The sequence below is a fragment of the Oncorhynchus nerka genome, linkage group LG28, assembly GCF_034236695.1.
Source record: "Oncorhynchus nerka isolate Pitt River linkage group LG28, Oner_Uvic_2.0, whole genome shotgun sequence".
NCBI classification, from domain to species: Eukaryota; Metazoa; Chordata; class Actinopteri; order Salmoniformes; family Salmonidae; genus Oncorhynchus; species Oncorhynchus nerka.
Window position 1 is genome coordinate 14,961,390 of NC_088423.1, and position 25,878 is coordinate 14,987,267.

Here is a 25,878-nt window from a genome sequence, read left to right on the forward strand (position 1 = left end):
CTTTACACCAGCCGACGTTTGGCGTTGCACATGGTGATCTTATGCTTGTATGTGGCTGCTCGGCCATGGAAACCCATTTCATGAAGCTCCCGACTAACAGTCAATGTGCTGACGTTGCTTCCAGAGACAGTTTGGAACTCTGTAGTAACTGTTGCAATCGAGAACAGACGATTTATACATGCTACGCGCTTCAGCACTCGGCGGTCCCATTCTGTGAGCTTGTGCGGCCTACCACTTCGTGGCTGAGCCGTTGTTGCTCCTAGACGTTTCCACATCACAATAACTAGCATTTAGAGGGCAGCTCTAGCAGGGCAGAAATGTAACAAACTGACTTGTTGGAAAGGTGGTATCCTATGACGCTGTCAAGTTGAAAGTCACTGAGCTCTTCAGTACGGGGCATTCTACTGACAATGTTTGTCTATGATTGCATGGCTGTGTGCTCAATTGTATACACCTGTCAGCAACGGCTGAAATAGCCAAATCCACTCAAATGAAGTGTCCACATACTTTTGGTCATGTGTATGTTTACAGTATACCGAGTTGATAGCGTACTAGGAATAATCAAGTGGTTTAGTATCTTCTGACTGGGGAGCTACAGGGGTGGGGTTGGCCACTGTCAAAGGTTTTCAAAGAGAAAGGTAGATGGAGAAACCAGGAGTAAGAGAGGAAGAAAGACATTTTCAGAGATGTCTGTAAACTGTCCCCTACCTTCCCTCACCTGAGGTGATAGAGATACAGATGATAATGATAAAGCTGAGACATGGGGCCAGACATACACATATATAAAGTAGGGACACCACTCATGTGATAAGAGAAGCTGCTTACGTCTCAAAATCTGATAGGCTGGGGTCGTCAGAAGTCTGGCTCAGGTCACCAGGAACCTTTATTCAAAAGCAAGGCGAGAGATGGAGAGCGAGAGAAGGAGAAAGAGCGAGAGAAAAATCTAAATGTCACTGTTTATACAAAATGTCACGTCAGCAACCCTCTACACACCCCTGTGTGTCTGTGCTACAGGGTTGGGTAGACCCTGAGGGAGGTGTCTGTCTGTGTGACTAGTGAAGCAGAGCACCATGACATTACTGTACTCTGCCCCCCACCCCCATCCCATCACCACCACTATCACATCAATGTACTGTATACACTAGTAAAGCTCAGTGTGTGACCCCATAGGGCCTATTGTTGTTGTTAATCCCTGGATTGGAGGGAGCTCCAGCAGCAGAGGAGGATACTGTTACCCAGCATGGCTGTAAGGGATTCCTATAATCTGTCTGCTTCTTCTCCTTAAATCCCCCATGGCCCTGGGACACATGCAGGGGTAATCCTTTGTGTGTGTGTGTGTGATGTCAACACCCTTCTGTCTTTCATTTTCAATGTGTCTATACGAGAAGAGAATGGTCTGGTGTAGAGAGGATGAAGTTGGGTGTCACACCCCAGAGACAGGGCCACAGGGCTGAGGATAGAGTGGGCCACATCAACCTCTACTCTCTTCCAGCCGCAGCCCCCGGTGTCAGGTCTGGAATGTTAAGTCACAAGCTCTGCTGGGTGGCTACTGCGTAGCAACCTAGCGGTGCCAAAATCTCTGGTCTGCCCTAGAAAGCCTATGTACAGTTGAAGTCAGAAGTTTACATACACCTTAGCCAAATACATTTAAACTCCGTTTTTCACAATTCCTCACATTTAATCCTAGTAAACGTTCCCTGTCTTAGGTCAGTTAGGATCACCACTTTATTTTAAGAATGTGAAATATCAAAATAATAGTAGAGAGAATGATTTATTTCAGCTTTTATTTCTTTCATCACATTCCCAGTGGGTCAGATGATTGCATACACTCAATTAGTATTTGGTAGCAGGGCTTTGTGATGGCCACTCCGATACCTTGACTTTGTTGTCCTTAAGCCATTTTTCCACAACTTTGGAAGTATGCTTGCGGTCATTGTACATTTGGAAGACCCATTTGTGACCAAGTTTTAACTTCCTGACTGATGTCTTGAGATGTTGCTTCAATATAGTCACATCATTTTCCTTCCTCAAGATGAAATCTATTTTATGAAGTGCACCAGTCCCTCCTGCAGCAAAGCACCCCCACAACATGATGCTGTCACCCCCGTGCTTCACGGTTGGGATAGTCTTCTTCGGCTTGCAAGCCTCCCCCTTTTTCCTCAAAACATAAATGGTCATTAAGGCCAAACAGTTCTATTTTTGTTTAATCAGACCAGAGGACAATTCTCCAGAAAGTACAATCGTTATTCCCATGTGTAGTTGCAAACCGTAGTCTAGTTTTTTTATGGCGGTTTTGGAGCAGTGGCTTCTTCCTTGCTGAGCGGCCTTTCAGGTTATGTCGATATAGGACTTTTACTGTGGATATAGATACTTTTGTACCTGTTTCCTCCAGCATCTTCACAAGGTCCTGTGCTGTTGTTCTGGGATTGATTTGCACTTTTCGCACCAAAGTACGTTAATCTCTAGGAGACTGAACGCATCTCCTTCCTGAGCGGTATGACGGCTGCGTGGTCCCATGGTGTTTGTACAGATGAACGTGTGGTACCTTCAGGCATTTGGAAATTGCTCCCAAGGATGAACCAGACTTGTGAAGGTCAACCATTTTTTTCTGAGGTCTTGGCTGATTTCTTTAGATTTTCCCATGATGTCAAGCAAATAGGCACTGAGTTTGAAGGTAGGCCTTGAAATACATCCACAGGTTGTCGTGGCAGAATCAGAATGATTTAGGTAACATTTATAAATCAAATGTTTTATTTATTTTATTTCATGCTTATGTGAGATATGTCATTAGAATGTCTATTTTTCGATAATACTGTTGGCCGGTTGTAGTGATCTGTTCTCTGTCAGGGTTCAGTTACTTGGGCTTGCAGAGAGGGGAGAGGTCAAGCTTGTCTTCATATGTAAACAAACCTTTTAAACCATGTTAAGGGATGATTGAGGGGGAACCAATTATCTCTTGGCTCCACAATGTCTGTGTGCCAGTCACTGTGTCTCCGTGAGCTTGTCCAGAATGGGAGTGTCTAAAATAACAATTGATATATATCCTAATGTCTTGTGTTGTACCAAGAACGAGAAGTAGAACCTCGTTTTAGGAGAGCAAACTGAACGATAATTTATAGCTAATGCCGTCTGGCTATGGGATACTCCTCTCTCAAGTAAAGTCTTCCTTTGTAATGTTCCTAAGATCTGTTATTCGTCATCTGAGTTGAGATGGGTGTGTCTTGGCTATAAATGATACTAAGAACCGTTTTGAAAGCACTCTCAGAGAATTAATTTATAGACACTGAATTGATCTGAGAGTCACAGGGTTGTGATGGAGCTCATATAATTAAAGATGGACTTTATGATAACTCTGACTTGTGTGTGGTTTGCTCTCATGATTTGGTAAATACAGGACATTTCCACTACAAGGTACACTTCCAATTGACTCAAATGATGTCAATTAGCCTATCAGAAACTTCTAAAGCAATCACACAATTTTCTGGAATTTTCCAAGCTGTTTAAAGGCACAGTCAAATTAGTGTATGTAAACTTCTGACATACTAGAATTGTGATACAGGGAATTATAAGTGTAAACAATTGTTGGAAAAATTACTTGTGTCATGCACAAAGTAGATGTCCTAACCGACTTGCCAAAACTATAGTTTGTTAACAAGACATTTATGGAGTGGTTGAAAAACGAGTTTTAATGACTCCAACCTAAGTGTATGTAAACTTCCGACTCCAACTGTAAATTACGATCGCAAAGACATCCAAACATTATTTTTAGATGCATGTTTTGGGATCTAAAATGTGTTTATTATGATCAAGTTCGATCCCCACACTGAATTATTTCAAAGTTCGCTACAAATTCACACAGCTTGCCTGGTCAGCCAGCCAGTGTGCAGCCAGAGCTGGGCCAGCAGATGAGGACCTGAGCTCTAGAATAAGAGGTGGTATCTGTGGCCTAGGGCAGTTTATTTATAACCGAGTGGCCAAAAAGCTCCCCCTGGGTGTGTGTGTGAGTGCATGTAGAGGGTAACTCACTGGTCCTCTGAGGTCGATGAGTTCCTGTTTCATCTGGATGATGAGGTGGTCCTTGGCCATCATAGAACGGTACAGACGCTCATTGAACTCTATCAACTCGCCATGCATCTCAGCCACCTAGGAAAAAACACACACACACACACACACACACAGGGTTAGTTACGGTCTGGAACACACATACACCTGATCCGTGCAGCTGTATATGAACTAAAACAACAGACTCCAAATAACAGTCAAAAATGATACACGGCGGAACAGTAAAACGGACAGTTTGGCAAGGAAGTACAATTAGCTAAAAGGATGCTCATGCACACACACACAGCGTGGTTGAGTCCAGGCTGCTTGTGACATCAGCCTTCAGTGTCCCTAACAGACCTGGACAGGATGATAGGTTGCTGCCACCAGCGTGTCACGAACAGAGACAGCTAGACAGCTGTGACATGCATTCATTTGTCAGAGGACATCAGGTGTCAGGGTAGTTTGAGGAAAGGGACGACTGTGTATGACAGGTGAATGATGTCATTTCTGATGTCTGTACCCATTACTGACCCCAATACATGGAGGATACCACCTCAAACACACTGGGTTATGATCCTAAACATTGTAGAGACTCAATGTTCTAGCCTGGTTGTCTGTTTTGGAATGTTTGGCATGAAAACGACCAAGGAATTAACTTCAGTATCAGGCTAGTTAAAGAATGGTTTCCTTAAGAGGGCTCTTTGTTATGAGGGAGTAAGAGTACAGACAATCCTTATCTTATAGTGCAAAGCTGAAAAGGAAAAGTGAGGAAACAAACTTTCCGTTTGTTAGTTTTCCAGCTTGGCTAGAATTATCTCATAGTTAGCTAACATTTCAACATTCACCTGGCTTTCTAGTTCACTATTCATACATAGACTCATTTAACTTTCCAGACTTTAGAATGAATTCAAACACAGTAACCTCAGGACCCGGTAGAGAGAGTTGGACATTAAAATGCAGAACTTGACATCTTTGAAGGCAGCACCATCAAGTCCTGCTTCCACTGTTTCTACTTTGAAATGCACTCAACATTCAACTTTCCCATCTCAGGAGTGAACCTGCAGCTTCCTTGAAGTCGTCTAACTCTACAGAGACCGGGAGATAAAAAGGGCATAGTGAATGGTGTGAATACACACAAGCACGCATGTGCTGTGGTGGAAAAAGTAACCAATTTTCATACCTGAGTAAAAGTAAAGATACATTAAAATAAAAATGACTTAAGTAAAAGTCACCCAGTAATACTACTTGAGTAAAAGTATTTGGTTTTAAATCTTCTTAACCCTTGTGTTGTCTTAAGGGTAAAAAATGACGGGCCACTATGTTTAACAGCAGAGAAAACCCCCTAAATTATATTTTGTCAACTTGAAATTTGATGACTTTCCTAGAGTGACCCCAACATTTGAAAAAGCGAAACCTTTGTTCATATTTCCGTGGAAAGCTGTACACTACCAGGGTACAAAGATAGTCTTAGGGTCATTTTTACCCGGCAGTTATAAAATAATTTACACACCACAAAAACCACAAAGACACACACATACACACAATGAGAAATTGAGATTGTGTGCTACTGATTGAACTCAGACAAAACTAAAAAACTTTCTTGTGCAAGTTCACAGACAAAATAAAAACTATTTCAGACAAAATAAACATTTCTTAAAAGCATTGTTTACTAATGGGGAATGCAGTCAGAGTCTATAAAGGTACTGCATATGACAGTCCCCCAGTTCTCTCTTTGCTGAAGCCATGAGTGCATGTTTCAGTGCCCAACAGGTTGTAGATCTGAATTTTACAGATGTCCAGGAGGAACAAGAGAACAATGATTTAGAAGAGGAGGAGGTATCTGAAGAAGAAGATAAAGAAGAATACAACCCAGAGCACGGTACATCATCTTCAGATGAAGAAGAATACAACCCAGAGCACGGTACATCATCTTCAGATGAAGAAGAAATCCCCCAAGCTGAAAGAGAGACAATTTGATCAAAGAACAGCTAAATAACATGCTCCTTGTCACCATATGACAACCAGGGCTGGATGGCAGCACAAAATGTCATAAGGATGACCCCAGGACCCACAAGACATGCACTTGCCCAGGACATCACCTCAACATTCTACATGTTCATCACACCAGCCATTGAAAAAAATCATCCCAGAGATGACACATTTGGAGGGTTTCCGTAAATATAGAGAACTGGAAAAGGATGGATGAGATTGACCTGCGTGCCTACATAGGGCTGCTATTCTTAGCGGGTGTGTATAGGTCCCGAGGTGAGGCTACATGTAGTCTCTGGCATGCAGAGAGTGGAAGGGCGATTTTCCGTGCCATGATGCCACTGAAAGTCCTTCACACTTTTTCAAGACCTGCAAGATGTGTGAGAGACAAACCGGCGGCCATAAGAGAGGCATTCAACCTTCGTCTCTCCCGAGCCCGTACGGGAGTTGTAGCGATGAGACAAGATAGTAGCTACTACAATAATTGGATACCACGAAAATTGGGGAGAAAAAGGGGTAAAATTCAAATAATTAAAAAAAAAAAATTAAAAAATGGGAGAAGACTAACTAGTACTTTGTAGTTGAATTCCTCATTGTACAGTATATAAGAATATCACTATGTTGCCAAAAAAGTTCAAGACTGTTATTGTTTCCCTTCAATAAAATGAATTCAAAACTACTTTCTGCACATTTTTGCTACTTTCTTAGGCTATACAGGTGCTATCTCCTGCTAAAAAATTGTTTATACCTATGCAGTACCTTTAGAAATAATAATAATAATAATAATAATAATAATAAACCTCTACTTTAGTAAGGAAAATAATTATGACAGGTGTGTTATAAAAGTGGTGTCCACTGTTTAAATGCAGTCTTTCTGCAGTGTGAAGAAGGACAACCCAGATATTCACAAAGTTTGTGATGAATGACAGGTTGTTTCTTCATGCAAAATAGATTTGGGGTTTAAAATTCAACTAAGCTGCTTTATTTTAGGGGTTTAGTGAAGGGTCATTTTTTTTACCCTTAGGACAGGGGGAGTATACAGAGTGTTAAGACTACACAAGGGTTAAATGCAATGGTGGAAAAAGTCATCAATTGTCATACTTGAGTGAAATTAAAAAGTAAAAAATGTACAAATGCAGTATTCGTTCTTCGTGAGTCTGCCAGATCAGAGGCAGTAGTGATGACAACACGTTATGTTGATAGGTGTGTGAATTAGACCATGTTGCTGTCCTGCTGAGCATTCAAAATGTAACAAGCACTTTTGGGTGTCAAGGAAAATGTATGGGAGTAAAAAGTACATGTTTTCTTAAGTAATGTTGTGGTGTAAAAGTTGTCAAAAATATAAAAATGTAAAGTAAAGTACAGATACCCTCAAAAAATACTTACGTAGTACATCAAAGTATTTTACACCACTGCACGTGCAAGCACACCCTAAAGTCTTAAAAGAAGCCAAACAAATAAAATGGTTGGTGGAGTGTACAAAACATTAGGAACACCATGACAGACTGACCAGGTGAATCCAGGTGAAAACTATGATCCTTTATTGATGTCACTAGTTAAATCCACTTCAATCAGTGTAGATGAAGGGGAGGAGACAGGTTAAAGAAGGATTTTTAAGCCTTGAGACAATTGAGACATGGATGGTGTATGTGTGCCGTTTAGAGGGTGAATGTAGGGCTGGGCAGTATACTGTATTTTACTATATACCGGTATTGATGCACAGACCGGTTTGGGTTTTTACTTTACCTTCTATAATGGTATTTTAATGTTTAGTTTGTTAAATGTGATATGCAGTGTGTAACATCCATTTTTATAGTATACTCCGTTACTTGAGTCATCTCTCTCTCCATGGCGCTTTCCACACAGACCTAGCTCCGCCCCTGTCACTCAACTTGCTTGACCACGACTTGCATTCATGGTCAATGCAACACATGCAAAAAATTTGATGACAACGACGCAGTTTTCACTTTGTTTCTTAACATAAATCCACTATATAATTACACTATTAGTTAGAGTTTCTTACATCTGCAAGTGGCTAGTTTGTCTTTTCTTAGCAAGTTGGGCCAAAATCGTGTTAGCCACTAATGCTAATCGCTAGTTAGCTAGCTAATAAATGTACTGAGTCAGAGCAAATGTAGCTAGCTAATACAGCCTGATAATAACAGGGATGGTGCAACCTAAATCAGCATTTTGTTTGTGCAACAGTATCTTCTAAATCAAAAAGGAATATGTGAAGCATGAATATGTTAACAACATGAAGTAGCTAAGACATTATCCTGACCAACTTGTCCTCCAAATACACCTCCGCTGTTTTCAATCAGGATCTCAGCGATCACTGCCTCATTGCCTGTATCCGCTATGGGTCCGCGGTCAAACGACCACCCCTCATCACTGTCAAAAGCTCCCTAAAACACTTCTACGAGCAGGCCTTTCTAATCGACCTGGCCCGGGTATCCTGGAAGGATATTGACCTCATCCTGTCAGTCGAGGATGCCTGGTCATTCTTTAAAAGTAATTTCCTCACCAGCTAAGATAAGCATGCTCCATTCAAAAAATGCAGAACTAAGAACAGATACAGCCCTTGGTTCACTCCAGACCTGACTGCCCTTGACCAGCACAAACACATCCTGTGGCGGACTGCCATAGCATCGAATAGTCCCCATGATATGCAACTGTTCAGGGAAATCAGAAACCAATACACGCAGTCAGTCAGGAAAGCAAAGGCTAGCTTTTTCAAGCAGAATTTCGCATGCTGTAGTTCTAACTACAAAAAGTTTTGGGACACTGTAAAGTCCATGGAGAACAAGAGCACCTGATCCCAGCTGCCCACTGCACTGAGGCTAGGTAACACGGTCACCACCGATAAATCCATGATCATCGAAAATTTCAATAAGCATTTCTCAACGGCTGGCCATGCCTTCCTCCTGGCTACTCCAACCCCGGCCAACAACTCCCCCCCGCAGTTAATCACCCAAGCCTCCCCAGCTTCTCCTTCACCCATATCCAGACAGCAGATGTTCTGAAAGAGCTGCAAAACCTGGACCCATACAAATCAGCTGGGCTAGACAATCTGGACCCTCTCTTTCTAAAACTATCCGCCGCCACTGTTGCAACCCTTATTACCAGCCTGTTCAACCTCTCGTATCGTCCGAGATCCCTAAAGATTGGAAAGCTGCCGCGGTCATCCCCCTCTTTAAAGTGGGTGACACCCTAGACCCAAACTGTTACAGACCTATATCCATCCTGCCCTGCCTATCTAAAGTCTTCGAAAGCCAAGTTAATAAACAGATCACTGACCATTTCGAATCCCACAGTACCTTCTCCGCTGTGCAACCCGGCTTCCGAGCCGGTCAAGGGTGCACCTCAGCCACGCTCAAGGTTCTAAACGATATCATAACCGCCATCGATAAAAGACAGTACTGTGCAGCAGTCTTCATCGACCTAGCCAAGGCTTTCGACTCTGTCAATCACAGTATTCTTATCGGCAGACTCAATAGCCTTAGTTTTTCTGATGACTGCCTCGCCTGGTTCACCAACTACTTTGCAGACAGAGTTCAGTGTGTCAAATCGGAGGGCATGTTGTCCGGACCTCTGGCAGTCTCTATGGGGGTACCACAGGGTTCAATTCTCGGGCCGACTCTTTTGTCTGTATATATCAATGATGTCGCTCTTGCTGCGGGCGATTCCCTGATCCACCTCTACGCAGACGACACCATTCTGTATACTTCTGGCCCTTCCTTGGACACTGTGCTAACTAACCTCCAAACGAGCTTAAATGCCATACAACACTCCTTCCGTGGCCTCCAACTGCTCTTAAACGCTAGTAAAACCAAATGCATGCTTTTCAACCCTTCGCTACCCGCACCCGCCCGCCCACCTAGCATCACCACCTTGGACGTTCCGACCTAGAATATGTGGACAACTATAAATACCTAGGTGTCTGGCTAGACTGTAAACTCTCCTTCCAGACTCATATTAAACATCTCCAATCCAAAATCAAATCTAGAATCGGCTTTCTATTTCGCAACAAAGCCTCCTTCACTCACGCCACCAAACTGACTATCCTACCGATCCTCGACTTCGGCGATGTCATCTACAAAATAGCCTCCAACACTCTACTCAGCAAATTGGATGCAGTCTATCACAGTGCCATCCGTTTTGTTACCAAATCACCTTATACCACCCACCACTGCGACCTGTATGCTCTAGTCGGCTGGCCCTCGCTACATATTCGTCACCAGACCCACTGGCTCCAGGTCATCTATAAGTCTATGCTAGGTAAAGCTCCACCTTATCTCAGTTCACTGGTCACGATAACAACACCCAACAGTAGCACACGTTCCAGCAGGTATATCTCACTGATCATCCCCAAAGCCAACACCTCATTTGGCCACCTTTCCTGCTGCCAGTGACTAGAACGAATTGCAAAAATCGCTGAAGTTGGAGACTTTTATTTCCCTCACCAACTTTAAACATCAACTATCTGAGCATCAACTATAATGTTAAACAAACAACACTGTATTCAAAGTGCCCACTATTATATTCTAACTATATAATTAGAAAAATCATTCTATTTCCATGATTCCAACATTCATGGAATTGCAACATTTGGTCAGAAATTAGGCCTAAATTGTTTGCCCATATTGTGCAGCCCTACATGGCAGTGTGGAACTTATCTAAAATGAGTGCAGGAAAAACAGAAATTGAGGAAAATGCTGAAAAGTATTTTAGGTAGAAGTTGAATTGAACAGTATAAAACAATCAGAATGGAGAAGGACCCATTGAAATCATTTAGAATACATGTGTTGCCACCCTGAGGTCACGCACTACTCAAAGGAAATGTAGAACTTTTATTAATCAAAAACATAATACTGTCAAATACCGTAATAATAATAAAAAAATACTGTGATATTATATTTTCTCAAGCCATAGGTGAATGTGCAAAACAAAATATTTAAGTGCCTTTGAACAGGGTATAGTAGTAGGTGCCAGACGCACTGGTTTGAGTATGTCAAGCACTGCAATGCTGCTGGGTTTTTCAGGATCAACAGTTTCCCATGTGTATCAATAATGATCCACCACTCAAAAGACATCCAGCCAACCTGACACAACTGTGGGTAGCACTGGAGTCAAAATGGGTCAGCACCTCTGTGGCATGCTTCAACATTCCACAGGGGTGCTACAGTCCATGCCCTGACAAATTTAGGCTTTTTCTTTTTTTGAGGGGGTGCAACTCAATATTAGGAAGGTGTTCCTAATGTTTTGTATACTCAGTGTAATTGGCTTTTCTAAGCACTAAGGTTACAATTGTATATATGAACATTGTTTCCACAGAAAAGTAACATTCTTTGGTATCTGGAAGTGTGACCTGTCAGATTCAATGAAACTCTCATGTTCTACGACTGAGTGGAATTTCTTTGAATTGTACAGAATGAAATTCTGTCACTCAAACTGAAATGTTGTATTCTGTGGGGTGTGGTCAATTCCCAAATTCTGAAATAAGCACAACAGTGACATGCACACACATACACGACTCAGCTGGCATTTGGAAAAGGCCAGGCTGGGTACCATCAATACCGACAGAGAGGTCCAACACAGCCGTGTCACCTTTGACAGCCTCCCTGTGGGGAACACTGAATAACACATCAGAAAGGTTCCTAGCTACCACCTCTGAACAACAAAACTCACTGATAGACTCAGTCGGTATTAGACAGAACATTGTGGCCCTGCCCGCCTGTGTTACCTAGGTTACCCCATTGGAATACAGCAAAAAAAAATGATTTTCTGTTTTAGTCAATTACAAAACTATACTGAACAAAAATATTAACACAACATGCAACAACTTCAAAGATTTGACTGAGTGACAGTTCAAAGAAGGAAATTCATAAATTGAAATAAAATTCATACGGCCATAATTGATGGATTTGACATGAATGAGCAGGAGCGCAGCCATGGGTGGGCCTGGGAGGGCACATGCCCACGCACCCACAGCCTCCATTTCCCTACGTGGGAGCATTGCAGACCGTAGGTCGGGATTTGTGACCTAGCTACATTGAACAACACAGCAGCTTTTCGGCATGTTTTGTTATATCGGAATAACTACAAATCAGAGTGTAGAATATCAGACCATTCCAGAACATCAGATAATTCCGGAACACTCCATCCATTCATCACCTCTTTATTTGTGCTGTAACTTTCAAATAGGACATTAAAAATAGATAATTAATTTGAAGCGTGAAGAAAACCAATTAATTCTTGTTGAGAGGGAGATAAGTTTTTACTCCGAGGCCGTGCCGGCTGATTTGCACATAGAGGTGTATTTCCAGCCCACCCCAGCCACGTGCTAGGCTAGCACTCCCAATTTGGTTAAAAGGCAAGGAGTTCACATATGGCTGACAACACTTCCAACCTCAAAACCCACAATGCAGCACTGGTCAGGAAGACAGGACCAAGGCAATGCATTCATTCATTCATTCAATGTTTTGTTTAACTGGGTTTTAATTTAGAAACATTGTCAATTGCGCTTGTGTATTTCAGCTCTTTCCTTCAAAACTCTCAGAAATAGCAATGAATCTTATTGAAAGCAGAGTTAGTTTAGGTTTATGGTACGTTCTATTAGACCTACAAACTAACTTAACAGTAAAAATCTGTTTCCTGACCCAGGCACTCTCTGCTTGTGACAGTTCTATATGGCATCGTTGTGATGCAGGTGATCCTGACAGTTCTCTCCTCCTTTCTCCTACACCCTCATTCCCTTTCTGCCACCCTCCCTCTATTCCTCCCCTCACCCACCCCCTCCTCCCCCTCTCTCACTCTTCCTCCCCTCCCTCTCTTCCCCCTCGCTCTCTTTCTCCCATCCCTCCCTCTCCCTCCCATCCCTCTCTCGTGCAATCTCGCTTTCTTCCAACCCTCCCTCTCTTCCTCCCCTCCCTCCCCCTCTTCTCTCACTCTTCCTCCCTCCCCCTCCTCTCTCTCTCTCTTCCTCCCTTCCACCTCTCTTCCTCATCCTCCCTTCCACCTCTCCCTCATTCTCCCTTCCACCTCTCTCCCTCATCCTCCCTCTCTTCCTCCCCTCTCCCCTCCCTCCCTTTTCTTCCTCTCCCCCCGCTCTCCCTCCCTCTTCATCCTCTCTTTCTCTCCTCCCCCGCTCTCCCTCCCTCCCTCTCGCGCTCCGTTCCTCCCCTCTCTCTTCCTCCCTCCCCATCTCTTCCTACCCTCCCTCCCTCCTCCTCTCCTCCCTTTCTCCCCTCCCTCCTCCGCTCCCTTTCTCTCTTCCTCCGCTCTCTATATTCATCCCCTCCCTCTCCTCCCTCTCTCCTTCTCTTCCTCCCCTCCCTCTCTTCATACCCCCCTCCCTTCATCCCCTCCCTTTCCCTCTTCCTCCCTCCCCTCTCTCTCCCCCTGTCTTTCATCCCCTCTTCCTCCCCCCTCTCTTCCTCCCCTCCCTCGCGCAGTTTCTCATCCCCTCTCTCCCTCCCCTCCCCCCTCATCCCACTCTCTCCTCCTCCCCGCTCTCACTCCGTTCCTCCCTCTCCCTTCCTCCCATCTCTTCATCCCCTTCCTCTCCCTCTTCATCCCCTCCCTCATCCTCCTCTCCTCCTTTTCTCTCTTCCTCCCCTCCCTCTCTTCCTCCCTCTTTATTCCTCCCCTCCCTCTCTCCTTCTCTTCCTCCTCTCCATCCCCTTCCTCCCCTCCCTCTCTCCTTCCTCCCTCTCTTCATCCCCTCCCTCCCTTTCCCTCTCTCCTTCTCTTCCTCCCCCTCCCTCTCTCTTCTCTCTCTCTCTTCATCCCCTCCCCCTCTTCCTCCCCCCCTCTCTTCTTCCTCCCCCCCGAATTTCTCTTCCTCCCCTCCCCGAATTTCCCTTCCCCTCCCTCCTCCTCCTCCCCTCCCTCTCTTCCCCTCCCTCACTCTCTTTCTCCCTCCCTCTCTCTTCCTCTCCTCCCTCTCTTCCCTCCCTCTCTCTTCATCCCCTCCCCCTCCCCTCTCTCTCTCTTCCTCCCCTCCCTCCCGCAATTTCTTTTCCCCTCCCTCCTGCAATTTCTCTTCCCCTCCCTCCCGCAATTTCTCTTCCCCTCCCTCCCTCCCCCGCAATTTCTCTTCCCCTCCCTCGCAATTTATCATCCCTCCCCTCTCTCTACCTCCCCTCCCTCTCTTTTCTGCCCCCTCTCCCTTCCCCTCACTCCCCCTCCCTCTCTTCATCCCCTCCCTCACTTTTTATCCCCTCCCTCCCTCCCCTCCCTCTTCCTTTTCCCTCCCTCTCTCTACCATCTCTCCCTCCCCTCCCCCTCTCTTCCATCTCTCCCTCTCCTCTCTTCCTCCCCCTCCCCTCCCTCCTGTAATTTCTCTTCCCCTCCCTCACACAATTTCTTCCTTCCTCCCCTCCCTCCCTCCCTCTCCCTTCCTCCCCCTCTCTCCCTCCCTCCCCATCCTTCCCTCCCTCTTCCTCCCCTCCTCTCTCTCTCCCTCCCTCCCTCCCCATCCTTCCCCTCCCCTCCCTCCCTCCCACTCTCTTCCTTCCTCCCTCCAGCTCTCTTCCTCCCCTCCCTATATCTTCCTCCCATCTCTTCCCTCTCCCTCTTCCCCTCCCCACCCTCTTCCCCGCCTCCCTCTCCCGCTTCTCCACCTCCCTCTCTAGGATGTGCTGATGCTGAGCTGGGAGTACCATCCCAAGCAGAAACAGCCACCATAGCTGACCTGCTATCTAACACAAGTAATTGGATGTGAAACGAGTCTAAAGAGAGAGCGGAGAGAAGCGGAAAGAGGAAAGAGGAGACGACAGGCTTAGCTTTCCCTCAGAGGAGGGAGGAAGATAGGGGAGAGATTGGTGTCAGTGCCTGGGTGCACACAGTCCCTCTCTCACTGACTCACTTTACCCAGAAATCACTACAAACAGGAAGTGACCCGGGCGGGGGGGTGGGGGTACACCACATGCTGAGCTGTCCACTGCAATCAGATGGGCACACAAACACACACTGGCAATTTGTTGGGCCTTATTTAAGCCATCCTTATTCATAAGAAATATTTAAGATCAATATATGAGTGGCATCAGTGAAGCATGTTTCCAGGCATAGGCTGCTATTATTGTGAGTCTTTTCCAAACTGAACAGAAAGAAAGACTGCTAATTGTTGTGGTGTTTCTGCTGTTGGATAATTAATATGAGCGAGAGAGGGCGAGAGAGAGAGAGTGGGAGAGAGAGAGAGAGAGAGTAGAGAGAGAGAGAGAGAGAGAGAGAGAGAGAGTGTGAGTGAGAGAGTAGGGGAGAGAGAGAGAGAGAACACATCAAAAGATCCAGAGATCCCAGAGGAGTCTCCGACCCATATCACACTGTTATCACACACACATCTCTCCTACACAAAATCACTAATACATCCCATAATAGTACATTACAATAAGTCTGGTTAGAAGGACTTTAGATTATACAGGTGGTTATTCCATATCCAATACCCTTTCACTATGGCCCCAGTGGAACTTAAAACCCATTGTCAATAGCAACAGACAACAGCATTAGCTAACCATGTTTCTACAACTTCAGAGAGAGCATAAACAGGCAAACCAGTTGGTAACATCAATAAATGTACCGTCTACTTGCTCAGTCCACATCCCAGTATGCTTAGGGAAGCCCTATTGAGACCGACAAGCAAGTAAATGATTGCATCAATAAGACAGTTCAGAAATAAGTGAAAAAATAGCAGAATTATTTATTATAAAATAAATCTAAAACACTTAGGAATAATTGGTAGAAAACCTCATTAGAATAGGAGGGCTGTGTTTTTCTATGTCATTGTCACTCAGCTCAGAGTGTCACACCGTCGGTTGGTCATTAGTTACTGTACCAAGCATGCCAAGAACTCCCAGAACCACCCACTCCCTGTCTCTGTCTCTGAGTGACTGAGGCTGCATCACCATGTGTAACAACAGAGTTGGAACTGTGCATCAGCTACCTACAAAACTCCATGGCTCTGTTGAAATACTTTAGAAATCCTCTCGAAGTAATTACTGAGTGATCTGACCAGGCTGGATTGGTGAAATCAATCTTCTTGCTTCACTGAGCAGTGATGACTGTGTAGATAGTTTAAAGTTTTATTAGTCGTATGTACAGGATACAAATGGTATACACCATCCAACGACATGCTTACAGTACTTCCAGTTTCCTTCTCGAAAATGCAACAACAATAATAAATAATAAAAGACAAAATGACGAACATAAAGTAAATGCAGTCATCTCAGCTGCCTAAGTAGCGGTAGAGGTAAGACTGAGTCAGACAGTAACAGTAGTACCCACCTCTATGAGTTTGCGTTCGTAGCTGGCAGCCAACTCCTCCACATCCCCCATTGACCTGCTCTGAGGGGCCAGAGTAGAACCATCACAGTTCCTCACCATGGGGAGAGCTGGAAGAGGAGAGAAGCAAACAGTTACGTGGGGAACAATAATAATCATTTTGTGGCTGCTTATATTTGTCCTGTTCCACACATGTACAATTGTGTTTTATATGCAATTAGGGTTAAGTGCCTTGCTTAAGGGCACAGAAAGATCTTTCACCTTGTCGCCAGTTTGAATCCCAGAGCCGACCTTTCAGTAACTGGCCCAACGCTCTAACTGGCCTAACTGCCAGCCAACATAATGATCCATATTAATGTGTTTGGTATGCCTGGGGCAACAAACACACACACACCATTATCATTTGAATATTATGCAGAGGAGTATTGTCTTGTCAGTAGTTAAAGAGCCAGTTTTCCACACAGTTTTAATTGTCTGTTGGAGACCGAATAGTAGAGGGGTTACTTCCTGGAAGGTTTTAAAACAGCAACTTCTCTAAGGTATCAAACCCGCTGTATCTGCCAGGAGACGTAAACGAATAAACATTGGCATTATGACAACCATCTTCTCTAATTACTGTCTTTTGCACCAATATTCATGTAAAAAATATTTTTATTTTGTTTCTCAAAACGACACCATTCCATCAAACTGCCACACACTGCTTGGCTCTCCCACACACTCCTAAAATGGTGGTTCATCACTACTAGTTCTGGCTGGCTAAGTCATCAATAGTGAGCTTACAGCGATTCCACATCAGCTATTAACATGGAGTAATCTAGTTATAGAAGGTAGAACAACAGAAGTTAGACTTGGAGGAGCAGTGGCTCAGTAAATCACCTACTGGGTGTCAACAAACAATAACGATTCAATGTAGAATCGCCTGGAAATGAAAATTACAGCCAATGTTCTGTGGTCAGAAGTAATTGCACAACCACCTGCTGCCTTTTACTGTTCAACAGCATGGTCTGTTTTGCCCTTTATTTCTTGTTTATTCTGGTCTCTTGCGTGTTCATCTCTTTTTGACATTTATTGGAGCTCTCATAATGAACTGCTTTCCTTCTTGCTAACACACTGGGCACATTGGCCGGACATGTTGGAATTGTTGTTCACCCTCAAGAACATCTGGACATCCACAATGGACACACACATCTGGGAATGACACTGTGATTGCTGAGTAATACTGTGTCTCTACTTGCATTCCACAGGTTAGACCCTTGAAAGCAACTATCTGCTCGTGATATGGATTGTCTTCTTGGAAAAGCTCTGAAACACATGTAAAAGCTCTGAAACACAACCCTCTCCTCAGGAAACGCAAGGGTGTCCTGGCACGGGATTAAATCCATGGCTAGCGCCCCCCATATAGGCAGAGGGAAAACCCAGTGCTGACCTTGGGGGACATGAGGGCCAGAACATGGCTAACGAACTGAATGTTTTCTCCTCAAGATTTGAGTCAGACAACTTGGTGTCGGAGGTAAAACAAATGGAAGCATCATTACAAATGTTTAAGAGAGTTGTTGTTCAACAGTCTGATGTTCTGAAGTTGTTCAGGGGATGTAACACACACAAAAGCCCAGACAAAATAAGTGGACATGTGTTAAACACTGTGCTGAACAACTGGTGGGTGTTTTTACAGACATTTTCCAATCCTCACTCAACCAGCAACACGTTCCAGTATTGTGGAAAAAATCAATAATTATTCCAATTCCTAAAGCATCTAATCCCTCTGTGCTGAATGACTACGGCCCTGTCGCCTTGACATCCTTAGTTAGGAAATGCCTTGAGAACCTTGTGAAAAGTCATTCTCAGTGTCACCCAGAAGCTCCTTGACCCGTTTCAGTTTGCCTATCAGCCTAGCAGAGGAGTTGATGATGCCATTCTTACCCTCCTTAACATGGTCTATAGACATCTAGAGGGGGTATTAACATGGTCTATAGACATCTAGAGGGGGTATTAACATGGTCTACAGACATCTAGAGGGTGCCAAATCCCATATCAGGGTTCTGTTTGTTGACTTTTCTGCCTTCAACACAATCCAGCACTACATTCTGGCACAGAGACTCGTTCGGGACTCCTTAGATGGGGGGCTGGTTTTGTGGCTGTTGGACTTCCTGAACCAACGCTCATGGTGAATCAAAACAGGTCCCCACGTGTCAGACATACGCAATACCAACACAGGCTCTCCTCAGGGATGTGTTTTGTCCCCACTCCTGTACATTGTGTACACTAATAGTTGTACTAGTTCCCATCCTGACAGACACCTCGTTAAGTTTGTTGATGACACTCCCTTGATCAACCTGTTGCATGATGATGAGGAACATCATGGCCCGGTCCTAGATGACTTTGTATAGTGGTGTGACGAATCACACTTGGTCCTCAATACCAACGAGACCAAAGAGATGTGCATATACTTCAGGAAGTGTACAACACCTACCTCTGCAACATCTATCAGTGGTCAGAATATACAGTAGAGATTGTAGAGGAATATAAATATCTGGGTGTCCTCTTGGACAATAAGCTTCAGTGGAGTAAATGTACAGATCTGATCTACATAAGAGTCAACAGAGACTGTACTTTCTCAAAAAGCTGGGATCTTTTAATGTAGACTGTACTATACTGACTCTGTTTTACAAATCTTTCATTGAGAGTATTTTAACTTTTTGTATTGTTTGTTGGTTTGGCAATGCCACTGTCAGCCAGAGAAACATGCTGAGAAGAATTATTACCACAGCAAGCAAGGTACTTGGAGTCAAACAGACAGGCCTGGATGAGATCTTTAAGGTCAAGGCCCTCCGTAAGGCTCACAAAATAATTTTAGACCCAAGAAACCCCTGTACCCAGACTTTATAGTATTCCTCTCTGGGCACAGGTATAGGGCACCCCTCGGCAGGAAAAACAGAAATAGACAATAATTTGTGCCAGGTGTGATATCCCTCCTAAATAGATCGGGCGAATGTTCCTATCGACTCAGTAAGGCCAGCAGGCCAGTCTTTAAAAAAATGTTTTATTGGTATGTAACTGTTATGAAAGTTGTAGTGTCAATTTTGTTTTGTATTTAAATGCCACTTTAAACATGACACTGCAACAAAATGTCCCCATGGGGACAATAAAGTCAGTCAGTAATGCGTAGAACTATTCTTCTTTAGAAGCTTTTGGCTTCTCACATTACAAACAGCACAGGAATTAAATCATCAACGTGTATTGATCACACTTTTACTAACACTGCAGATATTTGCTTTAAAGCAGTATCCAAATCCATAGGATGTAGTGATCACAATATAATAGCCATATCTAGGAAACCAAAGTTCAAAAGGCTGGGCCTAATATAGTGTATAAGAGGTCATACAAAAAGTTTTGTAGTGATTCATATGTTAATGATGTAAAGAATATTTGCTGGTCTGTGGTGTGTAATGAGGAGCAACCAGACGCTGCACTTGACGCAACGACTTACTCCAGTTACTAATAAGCACCCATTAAGAAAATGACTGTAAAAGACTGTAAAATCCCCTTGGATTGATGAGGAATTGAAAAATAGTATGGTTGAAAGGGATGAGGCAAAAAGTTACAGCAATTAAGTCTGGCAGCCCAACTGATTGGCAAATTACTGCAAATTAAGAAATCGTGTGACTAAACTGATTAAAAAGAAACTACACTATGAAACAAAGATACATTATATAAAGAATGATAGTAAAAAGCTTTGGGGCACCTTAAATGACATTTTGGGAGAGAAAGCCAACTCTGCTCCATTCATTTATTGATTCAGATGGCTCATTCATCAAAGCCCACTGATATTGCAAACTACTTTAATGACCTTTTCATTGGAAAGATAAGCAAACTTATGGATGACATGCCAGCAACAAACGCAGACTCTAAACATCCAAGTATATCGGACCAAATTATGAAAGACAAGAAGTGTAATTTTGAAATCAGTAAAGTCAGTGTGGAAGAGGTGAAAAAATTATTGTTGTCTATCAACAATGACATGCCACTGGGGTCTGACAATTTAGATGGAAAATGACTGAGGCGATATTGCCACTCCTATTTGCCACATCTTCAATTTAAGCCTACTAGACATTGACATGTTGAATGCACCGGGCTGTCTGTCTAAACTACTGGCACACAGCTCGGACACCCATGCATACCCCACAAGACATGTCACCAGAGGTCTCTTCACAGTCCCCAAGTCCAGAACAGACTATGGGAGGCACACAGTACTACATAGAGCCATGAATACATGGAACTCTATTCTACATCAAGTAACTGACGCGGCAGGGTAGACCAGTGATTAGAGTGTTGGACTAGTAACCGGAAGGTTGCAAGTTCAAATCCCCAAGCTGAAAAGGTACAAATCTGTTCATAGGTTGTCATTGAAAGTAAGAATTTGTTCTTAACTGACTTGCCTAGGTAAATAAAAGGTTAAAAAAAAAAGTAACTGACGCAAGCAGTAAAACAGATAAAAAAAAACACCTTATGGAACAGCGGGGACTCTGAAGCAACACAAACATTGGCACAGACACACACACGATAACATACGTACTATAAATATGCCTGAGGGCACACCGTGTGTTGTGAATGTTTTAAAATTGTATAAACTGCCTTAATTTTGCTGGACCTCAGGAAGAGTAGCTGTTGCTTTGGCAGCAGCTAATGGGGATCCATAATAAATACATTCAACACAGTTGATGGTCGCTCTCACCTTTGCACTGACGATGGCAGCACTCCTCTTTACATGTTCTATATTTGGTGTCAGAGAAGGCCTATCCATGTCAGTGGTGTCCAAGCTGTACAGATCATACCATTTCTGGTACTCACGTCTGTCTGCTGTCAATGTTGGATCAAGCATTTCGCTACACCCGCAATAACATCTGCTAAACACGTGTATGTGACCAATAACATATGATTTGATCAGGCACAAACCTTCATTTCTTAAATTGTTCTTCTGGCAAGCGTGGAGGATTCATTAAGCAGTACCAGCATGGATCTTCTCCCTCACATTTCTTGATCTGTGTATTTTGACATCTTGAAATGTCTGTCCTGGAATTGCTTGTACTGTTCCTTGTCAAGGCCTTTTCTGCTGAGGTCATGCATCATGTCAATTTCTGTATCAATAGATTAATTTCTTCCTGTTGCGGGCTGACACTGTTAAGCATTTCGCTACACCCACAATAACATCTGCTAAACATGTGTATGTGACGAATAAAATTACATTTTAATTTGATGTACTTCTACATGGGTTCCTTTCCACTTCAGGTGCTCAAACCGACCAATCACAAGAGCTGCAACAGGATGCATACTCTTTTCAAAAGCCTCTTTCATATCTGGTTGTTTGGTGGCTGTTTCACGTAGGCTTGTCATTGTGCCTCACTTCTTCACACACTTCTCATTTGATTCTTCCATCTTCTTCCTAGCCAGGGCTGTTCCCTGAAGCCCCAAGTTTAGAAGGGAATTAACTCTCTCGGCAGGGTTGGCCCAGCTGTCACCTGGTGCTGTTCTACAGGCGATGAGCATGTTAAGATCCAGTTGAACAAACAGGAGTGTGTGGCATGCTTGAACAGAGGCATATGTGGTTCTGTGGTCTGGCCCACCACCATGAATGATCAAGATTTACTTGTTGAGAAAGACATCTTCACTGTAGTTCTCTCCTCTGAGAATGCTGAGATGTTCAACTGTGTGTCGAAGGGGCATGGATGGCTGGACAATCTTGTCCTTGACAGTGATGTGAACTTTCCCATCATAGAATGAACTAGATGAAGATGCTGGGATATCTGGGATCAACATGACAGATGGTACTGACGTGGTAATCATGGTCGGCAGCTGCTAGAACTGGCCCACTTACAGGAGCAATGCTTGGATGTCTGCCTCTGTTACAGGTCCCTATAGGCTGACCAGGTTCTCCGACAGGGATGATTGCCTTATCATCCACACAACATTTCACATGCAAGAAAACTTTTGAATGTAGTTCCACTGTACTGCAACAAACTTTGAATCTTGATGTCCCTTATCACCCGAGACTGGACCATGAACTTGAGGTTAAACCTTCCTGTGTACTGGAGAGCAGACATGGACCATGGATTCTTGGGTGTAAACTGCAGTCTTAGATACTGTATTGATGGGATTTTAGTTTCTGGTGGAAGACACTTTTCCACCATGTCACGCAAGTACTCGACTGAAATAGCAAAAGGTAAATACAAGTACTCCCCATGTCTGCGATCGTTGACCTGAACTGTGTATTCGTTAAAATACTTGTGGTTTTCCATTCAGTTTCCTTATATCATCCAGCAAAGTGGCACGCACACACTTTGTGAAGATCAGCAGCTCCACAATATTGTGATCGACTGTCTCCAAGGTGGGGGCTTTTCGTGGCAGCCAGACGAGAAAATCAAAGGGTGTGGGGCATCCGTTAGACAGTAATTCAACTTTGTCCGGCCTAAGTTGTTTTAGTTTTTGGTTGAATTTGATGAGAAATCGGCCTAATCTATCCTAATAGTGATAAAGGGCAGTGTGTGTCTGGTCGGAGGGGCAGACATTCTCCCCCCCACACACAATGCCTCCGTCAGTAAAACTGCTGCTACAAACCAATTTACCTCAGCTCAGAGTTTCTCCTTCACTTGGATTTCTGTTCCCTGTCATGGCAATAGGGTCTTAATAAAACAGCAGAGGCATAGTGAATAGCTAAGTGTGTGTGTGTGTGTGTGCGCACGGGCACAGATGTTAAAACTCAAAGAAATTTGGATGGCAGCTGGACTGTAATAACTGAATTAACAAGGGCGTGTGTGATATTTATATTATTTTAAATTTAACTAGGCAAGTCAGTTAAGAACAAATTCTTATTTGCAATGACGGCCTACCCCGGCCAAACCCAGACGACGCTGGGCCAATTGTGCGCCGCCCCATGGGACTCCCAATCAAGGCCGGATGAGATGCAGCCTGGATTTGAACCAGGGACTGCAGTGATGCCTCTTGCACTGAGACGCAGTGCCTTATACCGCTGCGTGCCTTATACCGCTGCGTCCCTTGGGAGCCCCAATAACATAACTGATATAAGAGTTATGTTCTGAGACAGGCGGGTTCTTAAATAATGAGAGAAGACAGAAGGAGCAGTACATCCATCAAACATTATAGAAAACTAACAGATCCCCTGGGATCCCTATAGGGAGGTTCTAAACTAGTCAGGAAGTCCCAGCTGTGTGTGGTGTTTGTGTGTAAGGTTTCCATGGAAAGGCTCTCCAGCTGTGTGTGGTGTTTGTGTGTAAGGTTTCCATGGAAAGGCTCTCCAGCTGTGTGTGGTGTTTGTGTGTAAGGTTTCCATGGAAAGGCTCTCCAGCTGTGATTCCTCCAGTTGTAAGCGTTAACCAGTGGAAGCTGTCAAGCCGGAGAGTGTAAATAATATATATCCAGTATATATATTTTTTTTTTCACGAAAAGTTTGTCCTTGTCTTTCGGCGCTAAACATTCAGGAACATGTTTGTGTTCTTTAAGCGTAATGAAGTGGAGTCTATTATGAAGGTAATGGCCAACAGAAATCCCTTTTCTTTTGACAATGTTTTCACTTTCACTCTGTTCTGCAGAGTGGTCAATGGAAAAATGTATTACTACCATCGTCAGTGGCAATTTCTACATGTTCTCTAAGAATCACTCAATAAGAGCATTGGGGGCCAACACACAAACCTACAGACACACACACATCCATCCACAGGGGAGGCAGGAGAGGCTAGGTTAATTAACATGGTAATCAAAGCAATCTCCTTTCATACTCCCATCACACACTCTGCTTCCTGCATCGGTCCTCCAGATAACTCTGTGTGTGTGTGTGTTTCGTTTTTTTAATCGGTCCATCAGAGAGAGACTGTGTCTGCACTGATGGTCCCAAATTACATGAGCAGGCATGCATGATCTGATCCGCATGCATGAAATTACACACACACCAACTTTGTCCTATTCCGTTAAAACAACAACCCATGAGTGAATGTGTTGAAATCACCACTTAACATGCTCTGATGACATTAATCAAACTGTTTGGCTGACCAGTGTATACTGACAAGCTACGTCATGTGAGACTGGACTTCTAACGGAGTTGAAACTGAGTCCAAATCATAGATATGCTAACACAAAAACCACTGTCAAAGCTACAGAGGGTTTTTATTGGTACAGCTTTTTCAAGGGGTTGTACACTACATGACCAAAAGTATGTGGACACCTGTTCGTTGAACATCTCATTCCAAAATCATAGGCATTAATATGTAAACTCAGCAAAAAAAGAAACGTCCCTTTTTCAGGACCCTGTCTTTCAAAGATCATTTGTAAAAATCCAAATAACTTCACAGATCTTCATTGTAAAGGGTTTAAACACCATTTCCCATGCTTGTTCAATGAACCATAAACAATTCATGAACATGCACCTGTGGAACGGTCGTTAAGACACTAACAGCTTACAGACAGTAGGCAATTAAGGTCACAGTTATGAACATTTAGAACACTAAAGAGACATTTCTACTGACTCAGAAAAACACCAGAAGGAAGATGCCCAGGGTCCCTGCTTTCTGCGTAAACGTGCCTTAGGCATGCTGCAAGGAGGCATGAGGACTGCAGATGTGACCAGGGAAATAAATTGCAATGTTCATACTGTGAGACGCCTAAGACAGCGCTACAGGGTGACAGGACGGACAGCTGATCGTCCTCGCAGTAGGCAGACCATGTGTAACACCTGCACAGTATCGATACATCCGAACATCACACCTGCAGGACAGGTACAGGATGGCAACAACAACTGCCCGAGTTACACCAGGAACGCACAATCCCTCCATCAGTGCTCAGACTGCCTGCAATAGGCTGAGAGAGGCTGGACTTAGGGCTTGTAGGCCGGGTTGTCTGGTGAGGACCTGCCTTACATCACCGGCAACAATGTTGTCTATGGGCACAAACCCACCGTCGCTGGACCAGACAGGACTGGCAAAAAGTGCTCTTCACTGACGAGTCGCGGTTTTGTCTCACCGGGGGTGATGGCCGGATTCGTGTTTATCGTTGAAGGAATGAGCGTTACACCGAGGCTTGTACTTTGGAGCGGGATCGATTTGGAGGGGGAGGGTCCGTCATGGTCTAGGGCGATGTGTCACAGCATCATCGGACTGAGCTTGTCATTGCAGACAATCTCAACGCTGTATGTTACAGGGAAGACATCCTCCTCCCTCATGTGGTGCCCTTCCTGCAGGCTCATCCTGACATGACCCTCCAGCATGACGATGCCACCAGTCATACTGCTCGTTCTGTGCGTGATTTCCTGCAAGACAGGAATGTCAGTGTTCTGCCATGGCCAGCCTAGAGCCTGGATCTCAATCCCATTGAGCACGTCTGGGACCTGTTGGATCAGAGGGTAAGGGCAAGGGTCATTCACCCCAGAAATGTCTGGGAACTTGCAGGTGCCTTGGTGGAAGAGTGGGGTAACATCTCACAGCAAGAACTGGCACATCTGGTGCAGTCCATGAGGAGGAGATGCACTGCAGTACTTAAAGCTGGTGGCCACAACAGATA

At 44.1% G+C, this 25,878-nt stretch overlaps 1 protein-coding gene across 4 annotated transcripts in view; it reads right to left on the reverse strand.

Moving 5' to 3' along the window:
• The window catches only part of LOC115112903 (sorting nexin-29-like), a 165,739-nt gene that overhangs the window by 44,847 nt on the left and 95,014 nt on the right, over positions 1–25,878 (reverse strand). For 2 of the 4 annotated variants that reach the window (XM_029639944.2, XM_029639946.2), the window contains exons 15-17: positions 16,318–16,424; positions 4,027–4,143; positions 826–881 (exon numbers count right to left, since the gene is read on the reverse strand). In XM_029639944.2, the coding sequence (XP_029495804.1) occupies positions 826–881; positions 4,027–4,143; positions 16,318–16,424 (280 nt within the window). Of the gene's footprint in view, positions 1–825; positions 882–4,026; positions 4,144–5,689; positions 6,002–16,317; positions 16,425–25,878 lie in introns of those variants that run through there. The other 2 variants (XM_029639945.2, XM_029639947.2) reach the window with 2 other exon arrangements.